The sequence below is a fragment of the Anser anser genome (assembly GCF_964211835.1).
Source record: "Anser anser genome assembly, chromosome: 5".
Taxonomy (NCBI): domain Eukaryota; kingdom Metazoa; phylum Chordata; class Aves; order Anseriformes; family Anatidae; genus Anser; species Anser anser.
This window is the reverse complement of record NC_139725.1, coordinates 40837635-40853571: the sequence shown is the minus strand read 5'-3', so window position 1 is coordinate 40853571 and position 15937 is coordinate 40837635. Positions and strand designations below refer to the sequence as shown.

Below are 15937 nucleotides of genomic sequence, written 5' to 3'. Positions count from 1 at the left end.
TTTTCATTTAGTCCTGTGCTACAGCTCTTGTCTATAAGATGGGGAATAGTACAACTTCCAAGTTTTAAGGGATTTAATGGAAACCTGAATTCTGGTTGATCTGATACTCAGTTGCTCTTGTGGTGAGGTTTGTACAGCTACCATAGAGGTTGTCTTCCATTTTTAGTTTGTTTCTCTGTATCGTGCAACAAAATAGAACTGAATTTGTAAACAGAATACGGTTTCTACAACTTCTGTAGGAAATGCTAATTTACTTGCTTAATGCTGGACCTAGAAAAAACAACTGCTGCTTTCATAAAATTTTCGGGGGAGGAGGGAAGGACAGAGAAGTTGTATGGTGTCTCTTTGTGCTTAAATGTAACTTTCTCCCTTTATTAAAAAAAAATTAAAAAGAACACATTTAATGCAGAGATCAGATTTGTACCAATTTTTAGGTTACAAAAAAGTAGTAAGGAAAACTCAAATCAAAACTCCATGTTTATTGCTATTGGGAAACATGAAGAAAATTAAGTTTTCTTGGCAAAACTTCTGTAAATGATGCTGGAAATTTGGATTTTATTGTATTGGAACTATTTTTTTTGTACAGTTGAAGGTTTGGTTTTTATGTTCTTGGAGTACAGTAAAATATATTGCCCCATTTTTCCCTGTCCTGTTCTGGGATACTTTTTAAACTATTCTAAGTGGTGCCAGATCTATTTTTGAGTCCTTTTTCTTTTCCGTCTGGGCACGAGTACCAAGAACACAAGGAACGCATTAGTTTGTGTCAGTTGCATGAAGCTGTGGTAAGAGGATACAAAGTTCTTTTGTTTAAAAAGAAATTGTAAGCTAGGGAGGCAAGTCTGTTTCTGTGTAAACCCACTTCATGCAAAATGGCTACATCTCTCCTAGGAAGGCAGGAAAGTTAAAGGAGCCAAAGCAGACAAGCAACTTCCTGCAAATTCCCAGTTCAAGGCTGTGTGAAAGGGGCATGCACGTGCTCCTTGTAGAGGAAATGGTTTTTACCTCTCTGCATAGCATTTGTGGTACTTCGAGGGAGCATAGAGAAGAGACAAATGGCTTTGGGTTGAAGAAAATGGTTTAAGGTGAGAGGATTGAAAAGCTGTACCTTTTGGTTGATCACAAGGATAAAGGTGAACTGAAAATTTTAGAAACACTTTCATTGGCGAAAATGATCAGATTTTAATGGAGCTATACACAACAGTGTATGGCTGGAAGTTGGGTAAATCCAAATGGTGAGCAAGGGATGCGTTTTTGGTAAAGTCATCAAGGAGAGCAGTAATCTTTGTGCCTGTTGCAGTCATGGGTTGTGCTGAGCACAGGGGCAGCAGTGAAATGGAACCATCTGCACAGGTGGCCACACAAGGTGACTTCCAGACCAAAATCTTCCAAGGTCTGTGTCATTATTTCTGTGCTCTATCTGCTTGCTTTTTTTTTTTCTTCTTGCTGAGGTTCTTGGTCCAGCTGTGCCCAGGTCCCAAGTTTCTTGATCAGTAACTTAGAGAGCCACTAAGTGTGCTGTTTGATGGTGAGCAAAAGCTGTCCTTTACTCTAGGTGGCAAACGGTGCCCTTTCAGACCAACAAGCGTGTTTTCCCTTCTTTAAAAGGAAAGCGAATTTTCAGCAGTAACAGAAAGTGTGCGTGTTATTTTCAGGTAATGAGAGGACAAAATTCCTATTCAAAAGTTCTATTTTTATTTCCTTGCATCCTGAAGCAATAGAACTTATTGCAAGCACCCAGTGGTTAACTGAATTCCATAAACTTCCTTTTGTTTATGCTATTGTGTGGGATCTTAGGAAGAAAAGAGTGAATTTCATTTGCTAGAAAAGCTTCAAAGTTAAGGACCTTTTGACTTGCATCCTACTCCTGAGCTGTGTCTGCTCTGGAGGTGTGCTGTCAGTGCTCACCAGGTGTCAGTGGTAACGCCATAGGTCAGCAGTGCTCCTCTGGCTCTTTTCTGAGGTGACTGACACCACATGGTATTAAATAGATAACTGGAAACTAAAACGGAGTGTCCTCTGAAATTCCTCCCAGAGCAGAGCTCTGAAAAGACACAGGGCTTTTCCACAGCACCAGTTATACATATGAAAGTGTTACTACAGTGATGGTGATGCAGATAATGAAGATTCACTGTTCATCTGGTTATCTAGGCAAGCCTTTAGTTTTTCCTAAAGAGTTTAGGAATTTCCAAAAATTAAGAACTGTTGTGATTAAGAACTTGCCCTGACCTCCTGCAAATCACGGGCCGCTTTGTTTAGAGTCAAAATGTTTTTTTGTTGTCCTGTAATATTGTAGACTCTAAACTATTAGCGGTTCAGCTGCTGATCTGTGAACAGCCTGCAAGTGGTCTGCAACACTGAAGGTTTGGTAATCCTGTAGATGGTCAGGAAGACACCTACCTACCTGGACTGCAAAGTTTAGTGCTAGCTAAGCCACCTTGCTTGAAGAGTTGATCTTAGTTTTTAACATAGCACTATCTTCAAGAGCACTGTGGTTCCACCACGCTGACTGTGAAAGACAATGCAAGAAAGCCGGGATATTGCAGAAATTGAATGTGTATTAGAAAATTTTGTGGCAGGATTTGTGATAAAATTGAATTGGGGGTACTGTAAATACTGTTTAAAATATTTAAACAGCCTCCCTGTTCCTGTGTGCTTCCCTGCAATTCTTCTGCTAGTTTCTAGTTTTTCTAGTTTTTCACAGTTAAATATCAGAGCAGGGACTGTGTTTTGGTTCAGTGAATGTATTGGTATGAAAGCATTAGAACAGTGGGTTTAAAATTAATCTAGATAAATCATTGTGTATTTCTTTGAGGATTTCCACACAAGTGTTCATAAGTACAGTGCTAGTATTGGTGGAATTCTGGTTCATCACGGGGGTTTGCAGGTGTTACAGTCATGCAAGAAGATGCTGTTCCCTGTTTCGAAGTTTGCAAGGCACTTATGGCATGCCATATGGAATTTCATTTGGCTTCTGCTTAAAAGAATGAAAACTTCAAGGACTTCTTTAGCAATAATAATTACTTTTTTTGTTTTAAATATCTCCTATTATTACTATTGGATAAAAGTATATTGTGGGTGACTGAATATCTGAAGAAGAATGAAAATGATCTTCTGTTCTGTTTTTCAGACAATGCGGAATCAATTGATCTCAAACAGTTTTTTGACGTACATTTCTCACATATATATTATGTGTTCTTTGAAAACTTTGTGACTATTGAAGTAGGTCTTAAACAAAAAGGTGGGTATTTCAAATAGAACACTTTTTTATGTCTTTGCGCTTCTGTGATCACAAATTGCATTAGGTATGCAGAAATACATGTAAGCACTAACGTGGCAAATAAAGGCAGAGCAACTAAAGATGCATGCAGTGTGGATTGAGGAAGGAGAGTTTATTCTCTGCCTGTTTTTTCAGTTTTGCAAAAGGAAGATTATTAAGATATTAGGCTTTTGGTGGTCTGCAGAATTACAGAAAGGTTTGCTTCACAAGATAGTGTGTAACTTAATCTCTGCTAACTGCTGATGCTATAATAGAAAGTTATATAAACTGTACATGTTTTACATCATAACAAATCAAAATATACTTCTGCTTTGTATTTGCAGAAGGAATACAAAATAATTCTTAAAGTTTTAGAAATGAATGTCTTTGTTTTATATGTTTAAGGATCTCTTTCAGTGTTCCTTAAATCTTGTTTTGGTATTTTCTATTTATTTTTAATTGCATCTAGGTCACAAGTCTCAGAGAGAAGAATTAGATTCTATTCTTTTTATTTTTGAGGTAAGATAATTTGAATATTCCTGAGTTTTTGACTTTGAATTTAGTCCTGTTGAATAGTAACAGTATAGCTATCCTGCAGTCACCTAGAAACATGCTTTATGCTTAACTGCATTCCCTTTTCCTTTTGCTTAGTGTTGAATATATGTGGTTAATGTAAAAAGAAAAAGAATTTGACTTGCTCTGTTTCAGGAAGGTATCTTAACGGAAGAAACACGTTTTCTACATTTGTGGATGGTTCCCAAGTTTGGTTTTGTGGTGGTGTTCCCCTCCCACTCCCCATGTATCATACACTTTGAAATTCTTATAAAAGTGATCTCTGATTACTCTTAATCTTTGGTTTTTGATTGCATGTTATCCCTGAGTTTGTTCTCATAATAATTAGATTGCTGCTGCAGAGCTAGTTTTTATAGGTCCCTTTTATTCTTGGAGACATCTATGATCTGAAAATAACACTTCACAATATCCTTACCAAAAGCATAGCCTGACTTAATTAAAATGATTTAGATTCTAACTGAATAAAATCAGACCATTTCAGATCAGAGATCATAATTTAGAAATAACTTAATGTCATTTTTCTTTTCTATTTTGATTGAAGTTTTTGATCATGGAATCAGGATTTTTTAAGAATACTTCATTGAAAGCTGCTGAACGCTTATTACAATGTTGGACACAGATTCAAGAGGGTTTTTTTGTTTTGGTTTGTTTTTTTTGTAATGTATGTTGGTGCTTAAAACTGTGGGGTTGGCTGTTAAAAGGAGAGTGAATCTGGAAAGAGCTAGTTTGTTTGTTCCCTGAATCCTGCATAAGGATCCAGGTCACCTGTATTAGGTGACCTGTGCTTTGGGAGTAATTGCACAGGCTTCTAGAAGGACAGGGCTAATAATCTGTTTGGGAAATCAGCTTGTTTACAAACTGTTAATGCCTTGGACATAAATATTGAAGTGCCTTTGTTACTGTTGTGTTTCCTACTATTTGAAAGATGGTATTGAATTGAAAGCTGCAGAGGTGTTAAGATTATTATTGCCCCACCTCTGCCCTTTTTTGTTTTGCTGGAGCTCTTTACCTCGCTGTTGAGAAGTCTGAAGCAAACGTTTGCCAGTGCCACAGAGACAAGTTCACAGCTGAACATGCTCACTTAAGCCACTATAAAGGTGGAATTAGCCTAATAGAGCCTGTTGTGAACGGGGAAAGCTGAGACATTTGTCCCGTTCTGCTCCCAGTGCTGCAAGAAGTAATATCCAGCAGAGGCAGTGAAGCCAGATAAACCGCAGTAACATCTGAAGTCTACAGGACTTGCTAGATAGCCCAAAGGCTCTGACAGACTTCTTAACTTTAGGAAGAGAATTATCTTGAAAGGACAGTAATGCTTCCAAAGAAAGCAGTGCGGAAACTTTCTAAATTAACCCTTCAGCTTCTGATCCGTGGCCTTGGTGAGAGTGCTTCTTAGCCTTCTGTTTGTGGTATCTGCAACATAGGTCTGTGGGTTCCATTTTGTTGTTTTTTTTTTTTAGAAAATTTTGCAACTCCTTCCAGAAAGGATTCATCAGAGATGGCAATTTCATAGCATTGGTAAGTTAATTTTCTTTTTTCCTTTTTTTAATTTTATTTTTTATTAGTAGCTGTTTCACACTACTCTTTTCTTAGTTCGCACTACTCTTTTCATAAACCTGTAAGTGCCCTAACAGGGATTAAAGTCTTGAAAGAGTAGCAAGGTAGGGAGGTGGGGAAAAAAAGAGGCAGGGTGTGTATGTGTGGAATGAAACAACAACAAAAATCAACAATGTAGTAAGATGCTCTTCTAGGTACAAATAAAGTTGGGCTGTTGAGAAAGAACATTAATAACTATAATGTTAGAGTTACCCATTTATCTTTAATGTATACCTCCCAAAAAGTTATTTGGGAAAGATGTTATGGGTTATAAGGAAGGTATGAAAGGTGGTCTTTTTTTTTCCTTCTGGCATTGAGAGAATTGCCTGAAGATAAAAAGTTCACCAAGATTAAACTGGAGATTGCCAAGGACTTGTTTAAAAGGTGTTATCAAGTCTGACCGAGAACTCTGACATCTTACTTGACAAAGAACAGCAACAAATTTTTCTTTTTTTCAGGGTTGATTTTAAAGAAGCTTCTTCATACTGGAAATTCATTAAAGGTATTTGAGAAAGTTATATACTAATTAATTTTGTCTAAAATGTTTAAAAACACTAGAATATAAGAGTGAACGTTTATGGTAAAATCACAGGAGTGTGGTCATGACTTGTGTGTCATGAAGTAATTACTTTTAATCATTATCTTTACTTCAGTAGAACTACTCACAGTAGTAATGTGCTTATACAGAGTAGCCAAGAATTTGTGCAAGTGGTTGAAGGATTTTGTACTACAGCAGAAATAAGCCTTTATCATTTGTTGTTGGGGCAAAGAAACTGTTTTTGGAGCTGAGATTGTCTTAAAAGTGGAAGATTATCTAGGTCAAAGAGACTAATAGGTAGTGTAATAACAGTTGACCATGAGACAAAAGTTGCCCATGTAGTTTTGGTATAGCAGCAAACAACTGTGCCACTTCTCTGTAAACCATCTGCAGGCTTGATTGGCGCTGAAATTTTCCAGCATGAGAGTCAGGAGCGGACTGCTCTAGGACTCCATCACCTCCCTTGAAGGAGGAATGAAAAAGGGTAGAAGGAGTCGTCCTGCTGCTGCTGCTGCAAAAAAAAGCTCACTATGCTGTTTTAATTCACAAACATGTTTAGAAATCTTATGATGTTATTTGGATTTTCTGAAAAATTCAGATGGCTTCTTGCACTACTGTATTCAAGCAAATGTCTAGATGCACGCTGGTTTTCTTCCTCTTCTTTCAGGGAAAGCCCTATGAAAGACTCTGGGACAAACAGCAGTGCCAAGATGCCGGGGTTGTCCTTGCATTTCATCAAGGACCTGCAGATGTTCTAGCTTGGCTCTGCTAGTGGCCATACTGTCTGTCTATGTTCATCTTTTCTACCCTTCCCTTTCTTCTCCTCCTTCCAGGACATGTCAAAGTGCTTTGGGCCAAGCTAACTTGTTCCATTTTCTTTTTTAAGATACGTCGAGAGGGTGTACGTCTCTTTCTACTGTGGCTGCAAGCACTTCAAAATAACTGCAGTAGAGAACAATTATGGATGTTTTCTTGCTTAATTCCTGGATTTTCATCACCACAATCTGAATATGGTCCCCGAACACTAGATAATCTTATTAACCCTCCTCTTAATGTTCAAGAAAGTAAGTAATTTGATAACATTACTCAGTTCTTCACATAATTCAATTCTCAGCACAGAGCAGGAAAGTTGAAGCAGTGTTTGTACTCAGGAAGATTATGGATCTATTAATGTGTTTCCTGATAGTTTGAGGTTTTATTGAATATTAACACTGTCCTTTTTTGTTGTTGCTGGCTTTTCTTAAACATATGGCAATGGTAGCTCAGCACATGGTGGGTGAAAATAAATTGACCAATTTCATTTATTTTTTTAAGAATTACAAGCAGATGTTGCATCTACTGAAAACTTGCATAGGCATGCTCTGCTTGTGCTGAACTGTTGCACTTGCTTTGGCTTTATTCTAGGGGGTTAGAAAAAAATAGTAGTTTCTGCTATGGCTTTCAAGACAATAATGAGTTGTTAAGGCAACTTGTAAAACCAAACAGTTGATCTTCCCACTGTGTCTGTGTATGACCAGGCAATTAAAGCTGCAATATTCTTATGGCTCAGAAGGCATTTTCCAAAAAAATTGCACCTTTTAAATTGCAGAAGATGAGGTCAAAAAGGTCTACATCATTGGAAAGGCTTGAGCATTCTGAGATAACCTTGTTACACTTTTTTTAATGCCAATATAATTGAGTGATCAATATTGAGTAATCAGTAGAGTAAGGATGATTTTTTTTTCTGTTACAATTTTTTTATAACAAATTTTCCTTTGTTCACTCTAGCAGTATCAGACACTTGTAGCTTTAGGGAAACTTGCTTCCTAACTCTACGTGTACCTGTTAGGATTTCAGGTTTATTGATGACTTGGAATTGGGTAGTCAAGTGCAAACTGTGCATTCACACAAATGCAAATAAGAAGCTAACCACTTTTTCTTCTGAGCAGAAGGTGCTGTTACTTTTTTCCCCATCTCTACCCAGTGCTTCAGAGCTGATGCAAGCATTGCTTATAGAAGCAAACAGTGTCTCCTTCATTGTTAATTAAATTTACTGAAGGAAAGCTGATGCTAGCTGCTGAATTTCAGCTCTGCAGAGAAAAGTTTGCTAGATTAAGTCCTGTTTTAGAGTTATCTTGTGTACGTATCTACAGCAGGAAAGGAGGAACAAATCTAAACAGGATGTAGGCAGCACAGAATTGCAGAGTACAAAGGGTGTAATGCAAATATGTAACTGCGGGATCAAGAATAAAATAAATACCTGTCTAGCTTCACTTTAGAGGCAAAGGAAGTATAAAGCTAAAACTTTATGCAAATTAACTGGTGAATTGCTAAATGAAGAAAATAATGAAAGATATAGAGGTTTGGCATTTGTAAAATACAAACATTACATTCCATTTTGGAATTTATGCAAATAATAAATTGATAACGCCTTTTGGAAAAATTGTGTTTTAACAGGTGGATTCCCAAGATGCATACGGAGAATGTATTTGTCTTCTGTATTTTTAGATATAAACCAACACAGAACTAATTTCTTACTTTAGTGAAATTTAGTAAGTTTGAGCTAGTATGTTTTGCCTGTAGGTGTCTGTACATTTCTACTTTCATTACTTGGTAGATATTTATGCATGGAAAGAAATGGTATAAATGTAGACCTGTTGTTTTTTTAATAGCTCAAGTGACTATAGAGGAAATCACTCCACTTGTTCCTCCGCAATCGGGAGATAAAGGACAAGAAGACTTAACAAGCTATTTCTTAGAAGCGCTTTTGAAATACATAGTAATTCAGGTATGTTCTATAGTTTTCAAACAAATAAATATGAAATAGCTAACATCTGTTTATTCATTACAAGGCGAATAATTTGCTATGAGCACTCCTTATATTGCAAGCACATATAAAGATAGTTTAACATCCCTCCCCATCCCACCAAGTCCTTCATAAAAAGCCCAGTCTCTTAGAAAATCCTCAGTTGTCTTGTGAACTGACCTTTCACCACCGGGTCCTGCATCAGATTGACGCATGGATTAAAAAACAGGCTTGTCAGTCATTGCAAGAAATGCAGATTCCAGCTCTCTTCCCATTTCTGTCTCCTCACCATGTTGTCTTCAACCAGTGAAAGGATCAACTAGGCCCTTCCTTATAGTGTAGGCTTCTTGATGGTCAGGGATTTTGTTTTTCAAACTAAGGGGAAACTGGTAACTGAAAGCACTGGATTTTTTTTGATAAGGGTTTTAACAAGTCTGAGCAAACTTTTGCTGGCCTCTTTCCTAGGCTTATACGCAGGCTAGCTGGCAAAACCAAATGGAAATAGGATGTCAGACTCAGTGATCTGTAAAACTGGGACAGACAGTGTATCTGTGCTCAGCATCATATTTTTCCTCCATCTCTTTCCAGAATTGATGTTGTTACATGAGATTATATGTACAGCTTCTCCATTCTCTAATGGAAACTCTTAGCTACTGAAAAGTTCTAGTTATTAGAAATACGTTGGGGTATGTTAAGAGTCTGGTACAGAGGTTATGGCTTTCTAGCAAGAGCTTGTGTCTTTTTCTGATCTACGAGGTATTTACTGCCCAGATCTCGTGAGGATTGAGCTATGACTCTTGTAGCTATCTTAACTGTACTTTCTGGGGCTTTAGTTCTAGGAGACTTGTAAACCTAGGTGTAATACAGTATGCTACACAGAGTTTGGGGTTACTGGTACAGCTGTGCAAGTGAACCTTTTCAAAACAGAAGCAGTGGGAAGCGGTAAGTATTTGGAATGCTTCAGATCTGACAAAGCTATGCTTGAAAGTAACTGCACTGATGAGATTATACTCACTTAGTGGCATTGCTTTGTGAAAACTAGGTAATAAGATCATACATGTCCCAAGCTACCTAGAAGGCAGATTATAGAACTAAACAGTGAACAGAAAATAAAGGCTTGAGTAAGTATCTAGTCCACAGCACGCAACTTGAGTGTCTCTTACTACCTCACACTGTCTTTCCCTTTGTACTTTAACACTTCTGTGATCTTTGTCAGTATTTCAGATGCTTAAGACAGGGCATGGCAGGAGCTCCTATCAAAAGCTGTTTGGCTAAGCTATTAGTATATAATTAATTTGCTGGCCAGTTAGCACACTGCTTCAAAGCCTGCTCTGCTGTTATGCTCAGCAAACTGCTTGCCTGTATGACAGTCTGTAGGTGTTCCAGGGCACTGACCTTCTCGGTCAGAATTACAAAGCAGAACCCAATGGGAGACCAATCTATAAGTTCCTCATGCTTTTAGAGGTTATGCTAAAGTGGCTGGACAGTGGCACAGATACTATCAAAATAGAGTATAACATTTCATGACTTGATTTTATCTGTCTTCCTGTGTGAACTCACAGTACTGGAATAATATGCAGCCTCATGTAATTGCTTCCAGCATCTCCAGCATTGAATAGAGGCCATCATACTTGTGGTCTGTAGCTTAATGATGACTGTTAACTTCGACTAAAATTACCCCCTTACATTCTTGAAGAGAACTGTCCTCCCTCTAGTAAAGTGGTAGCATTACATCTAAATTTAGATGTTGTTCAGACAAGTGTCACAGAACTTATTCGCTGTGTGAATGCTGGAGTCTTCTGCTAAAGTTTTTTTAGAAGCACGGAAAATTTCAAGATGAATAGCTACCTTTTTGGTATTTAATACTGCTAAAAGGACTTCAGGTTACTAATTCCTGTGTGTTAGTCACCTATTCTGTTGACTGTTTTGGGGTGTGTGTATGTACGTGTGTTCCATCCTAAAGGCTTATTGTCATGAAAATTTATCATTAATAAAACTGTGGACTTGGAGGAAGGAATAGGGTGTGTTTGGGGAAGGTGCTTTCCTGAAAACTTCCTTTAATTTATTTGTAGTAGACTGTACACAACTCTGCAGACAGATGCATTCTTCAGGACAAAAACAGAAACTGGATATTGAGTTTATTATTGAGAAGAACTTATGCTTTTCAATAGGAAAACATTTTGTAATGAGGAGGGCTTAGCACTCATAATCCAAAAGCAGATCTGTATAATTCAACTTTAAAGTTGTACCTTCTAATTGCAATTGACAAATTGGGTTGTTTCATATTGCCAAACGCAGAGATGAATCCAAATATCTATTATAACGAATACAAGGACAGTTGTTAGTCAAAATGTGTTAAAACAAATTGTCAAAACAGATGTTAAGAGTAGCATGGGTAATTGTCCTTTTCTTATGAATATTTTGAAATATTAAAATCAAACAATTAGTTTGACTTTACTTCCTGACTTACCTAATATGACCATAAAAACAGATGCATTTCTGTTGGTTTCAATATTTGATGTGTTTAAGTTCCTTTTAAAGGGAAACAGTCTTTGCTTCATTGAAATTTACCAGCTAATTTCTGTTTCTACCCTTTTAAAAAGTGTTTATTAAAATATGATATTGTTCCATAGAAATAATGTATAAAGAAACAATTTCATCAGTCATCTTTCTCTTCTACTTCTAGATGTTTACTTTATCCAACAGTTGTTTTCTTCTTTTGCTTTTAAGGTTAAGAGTTTAGAATGGAAGAGCAAGGAAAACCAGGAAAAGGGATTTTCATTTTTATTCTCAAATTTTAAGAAATATTACTTGCCTTCTATTTTCCCAAACATCTGTAAGGAGACCAGCTTATATAACCCTATACTTGGTAAGTGTTAACACAGCTGATAAAATCATTACATTTTCTCTAATACAGAATATGGCAGTTTTTTTGATTGAGTCACATTGCCTGTAAAGAATATTCTCCAAAAGTGCTCCTTATGAAAGAACATGTTATGGTTTCAGTTTTGTGGTTCTCAGTTCTCTATTTGTGGAAGCACCTGAACACTTCAATAGTTTGAGTCAATCTTACTGTGTTAACCTGATTCAGGTAAATTAAATGTTGTAAAATGGTTCTTTAATGTGGTCTCTTGTTGATGCAAGTTATGCTCAGAAGAGCATTCTGTTGAGATAAGAGGTTTAGTGTGCTGTTCTTTGGGGGATGTTGGCTTTATCTGTGCAGAATCAGTGCTTGGATCATACGATGCTTGCTCAAGTTTTCAGTCAGGGCAAAGTTGGTTACATTTTTGTATTAACTGTCTTTTGTCAAGAGCTTGCAGTAGGAGGAAGAAGCGAGGTTTTAACACCGTCTTTAAGCTGATCATGCTAAAATGCATCTTTCCATATAAAGACTGGAATTCTAGGTGTTTGCTAAGCAAACCTAACTAGAGTGTTGTTTAGAGGTTTTTAGCCCATTCTGAACTAGGATGTTGTTTGCATATCCTGATTTTGCTGTCTCACGTTTGCATGCACCCATGCACAAATTCTTGTAAGCCAACGGAGTTGAAGACTCTCGTTTGTGAAAACAATATCATCAACTCAGGCTTTCAGCTGCCATTTTGTTGCCTGAATAATATGGGTACCTTACTGTTCTTCTTGCATATTGATGCAGTGTCTCGTAAGGATTAATAGCAATCTCTCCGGCCACAATTCCAACTTCTAAAATCAAGTTGTCAGAAGCATGTTGAAAAGGTCTTTCTTTCTGCCAGTCCATGTACATGTATTTGGATTATGGCCTTCTGCAGAGATGAGTGTTTCAGAAACCTGGGATGGGTGTTTTCCTGGGAAAGACAAACAGTGGACCTTCTCATCTAAGGGAGAAGAAACAATATAAATCCAGTTCTACATAACTGTAGAAGAAAAGTCATGTGAAGATACTGAAGAGTTTCCGTGTTGAAATGGCTACAAGTAGAATGATAGCAATGCTGGGAAAGCAAATCTACTTCTGCTTGAAGTCCTGGAACAACATACGTGGAGCCAATTTCTTTCCGTGGAGGTCTTGATTGAATCTTCCACAGAAGTGCTACTGTAGTCCTTTCTTTCTGTGAACCATAAACAAGAACCTTCCACTGTTTTGAACAATGGGGAAGAAGAAGAAATGGGCTCAGATCTCCAAAACTACTGTCAGTACCTTAAACTGTGCAAAGTCAGAGGCAATTCTGAGGATCTGGGGGAAAAGAACAGTAATGAAGGCAACAGAAACATTGGTAAGTGGGATAGGATTTTCTCCTTTCTGAAATTCTTCTCTGGCATGCCTCTCCCCACCCAATTTGAAAACAATCCTGTATCTGCCTGTTATGAACAAAATTGATAGCTCTTTCAGGCAGAAAGCAGTGCAAACCTTGACACAGAGCATGCTGCTGAAAACCAAATTATTTTTATGCTACTCACCTAATATTTAATTTAGGAAAAGTCACAAGATACAAATTAAAACAGTAGTTTTCCTAAGCAAGCATTAATACAGGGGCTTTGCTGGAGATGGTATATTGGGTGCAGATTTTTTTGTTGTTATTAAGGCAGCTTTACAGATACACATATCAGTTACAGTAATGGACATTCCAGTTACAGGAAGCTAACAGTATGCCTCCTCCAAATTCCTTCATGAATCTCACAAGCTTAGAAGAGCAGTACAGTACAGGAGTATGGATTTGTTTTGACTGTCTTTTAACATATATTTAGACTCAGTAATATGTCCTTTGGAAACTTTAGTAAGAGCTATGGTTACAATAGTTAGACTTCAGGGGAATTCTAACTTCCATCATTGTAATGTACATATCTGTTCCATTTCTAAGTCATTTAGAAGGGCTCCTTCATTTACAGGTAAACAAAAAAGTAGGCTGCCATATGGCTCTCTTAAGCTTGTTATTGACTTACAAAGTAAGCATGGTCAGAACTGCAAGTGTCTGCTATTACAACTGTGTTTTTTTCTAGCTTTTTCATTTTCTGCCCTGTGTATGTGTTCCGAAACATCTTGTCCTTTTGAACACAAGCTTACACAAAGTTCCCCGGGGGGCAGGACAGAATGGAAAAATGGAAAGTTGGGGGAAGGAAATATTTTCTCTTGTGTTATTTGAGTCAATCTAGTAAACTTCTGTTTTACTTTGGTTTTAGGTCAGTGCCCTCACCTGGAGCCTTCACAGAAATGTGCAAATACAAGAAACAGTTGAAGGAAGATAGATTTGAGAAGCAGCTGCAGCACATAATCCAGTTGAGAGGAAATGTGTATAGAGATCTTCTGAGAAGATACCATGAAACTACAGAAGGAGACAGTGTACCGCAAGGACATGTTTACTGCATGTCTCCTGGTTGTCCTTTTGAAAATACTGTCTAGGTGCTGTTGCTGCATAGCCAGTATTGCAGCCTTCACACTGTACTGAATGCTAATAGAAACCAGAGAGAACTGATTTTTGCATCTTTTTTTACTGCACTACCAGGCGATTCCTTTTTTTCACTTACTGTGCTGTTATATATGCTGCTGTGTAAGATGTTAATTTTTTTAGTATTCTTCCTAAGCTGCTGTCTTCCACAGAATGAAAACAATGCACTGTCTTTTGTTTGTATTAAATAAAACATTTGTAAACAGTTTAAAAGTATTCTGTGCATTTGTAACTTAATTTTATGTGGTTGGTATGCAAGAGTCACGTAGTTTTTCTGCTTTTTTTCTCTAAAAATAATGTTTCCATTAGAAGCAGTTGATGTTATTTTAAAGTGTGTTCTGGAAACAGTCATCTGTTAGCAGCACCAGGATGAGATTGTCACTCCTTTCGTATGTGTGTGTTGAAATGACACTGAGATATACCAGCCTGGATATCCTCTATGCTGGTGCTAGCTGTTGTGATGTGCATGTGTAATGTTAACAGGGAGACCTTTACAGCATGATGGCAAGTAGCCTGTGTTCACTTTAGACACCTAGAAGTGTATATGCCTGTCAGAAGACAATCAGCTACTATCTAGGCAATTATTTCTTTGCTGCTGTCCAGATTTGTTCCTCTTGAATTATGACACCGTAACCCAGCAGAAATTGTGCTGAATCCCTTTCAAACAAATGAACACAAAAAACTGAACTGTTGGCTTGGCGTTAGGAAGATATAGTCGGGAAACAACTTTATATTATGCGGTGTGACTACTTTGCATCTTCTTTGATTTCAAGCATAACTGTTTTTGAACTGCCTTCTGGCCTACTCAAAGATTGTAAAACCATGGAACATATCTCACTACTTAGCTGCATACCGTAGAAAAGTTGAGACAGTGCTGAAATACCGCTCTGCACAATCAGTCTCTCTTCATATCTGAACAGGACCATCATTTTCCTTGCCTTCTGTTTTGTCTTTTTGTTGTTTGCTTTTGTGAGGGAGGGGGAGGTTGCATGGTATCCCCAGATAAAAGTTGTGATACTGAAATGCCAGCAGTAGGGTATGTTCTGACTGCACACGTCATCTTCAGTCCTCGGACAGATTTTCATCAACTCCTTGTATTGGAGAAGATCTCATACTTGCCCTTCTACGCTGAAGAACCAGGAATAAAGTTGGCACACTGCTCCAGAGAAATGCCATGCATATCCAGGAGTCTTGTAGTCGCTTCAGATTGTTAATGATTTGTATCACAGCAGTGTTCTACACTCTGTATTGGGCTGTGAAACCCAGAGATGGCTTTTGCAGTATTGAGGTAGCTGATACATGCCTGGAGTTTCACTGGGATGTTGATGCATGTCCTTGCAGAAATGTAGACTATGCACCATTTAAAAAAAAAAAAAAATCAAACAACTGTTCTTCTTTCCCCACCCTGTGTTTTTGTAACACTTTTACTGCAGATGTCTTCCAAGTTGGGTTTTCAAGAACTGTCGCTCTGTTTTTTTCTGTATCAGATTCAGGAATACTACTGGTACCATCAGCATCTTTGTCACTACAGGAGTAGAAAACCAGAAGGTGTACACTATTCTGAAGCATTGCATAGAACATGGGATGGAGAAAAGGGAATTGTAGATTTAGAAACCCCAAATGACCACAGTTCTTTCAGAGCTGGATTGTCATCCTACTGGGCATCGTTCGTTGTGTTTCTCGCAATCCAGGATGGGAGTTAGTGCTGTTAGAATTGTGTTTTAGCTGAATCACATGAAGTTGTATGTGCTCTTGTTCTGGCAGCAAAGTCCACC

At 37.7% G+C, this 15937-nt stretch overlaps 1 protein-coding gene across 16 annotated transcripts in view; it reads left to right on the top strand.

The window, feature by feature from the left end:
- The window catches only part of RALGAPA1 (Ral GTPase activating protein catalytic subunit alpha 1), a 132588-nt gene that overhangs the window by 9307 nt on the left and 107344 nt on the right, over positions 1 to 15937 (top strand). For all 16 annotated transcript variants that reach the window (XM_083837708.1, XM_083837698.1, XM_083837712.1 and 13 more), the window contains exons 2-8: positions 3128 to 3238; positions 3726 to 3775; positions 5287 to 5344; positions 5881 to 5924; positions 6847 to 7024; positions 8612 to 8727; positions 11476 to 11614. In XM_083837708.1, the coding sequence (XP_083693834.1) occupies positions 3128 to 3238; positions 3726 to 3775; positions 5287 to 5344; positions 5881 to 5924; positions 6847 to 7024; positions 8612 to 8727; positions 11476 to 11614 (696 nt within the window). The remainder of the gene's footprint in view (positions 1 to 3127; positions 3239 to 3725; positions 3776 to 5286; positions 5345 to 5880; positions 5925 to 6846; positions 7025 to 8611; positions 8728 to 11475; positions 11615 to 15937) is intronic.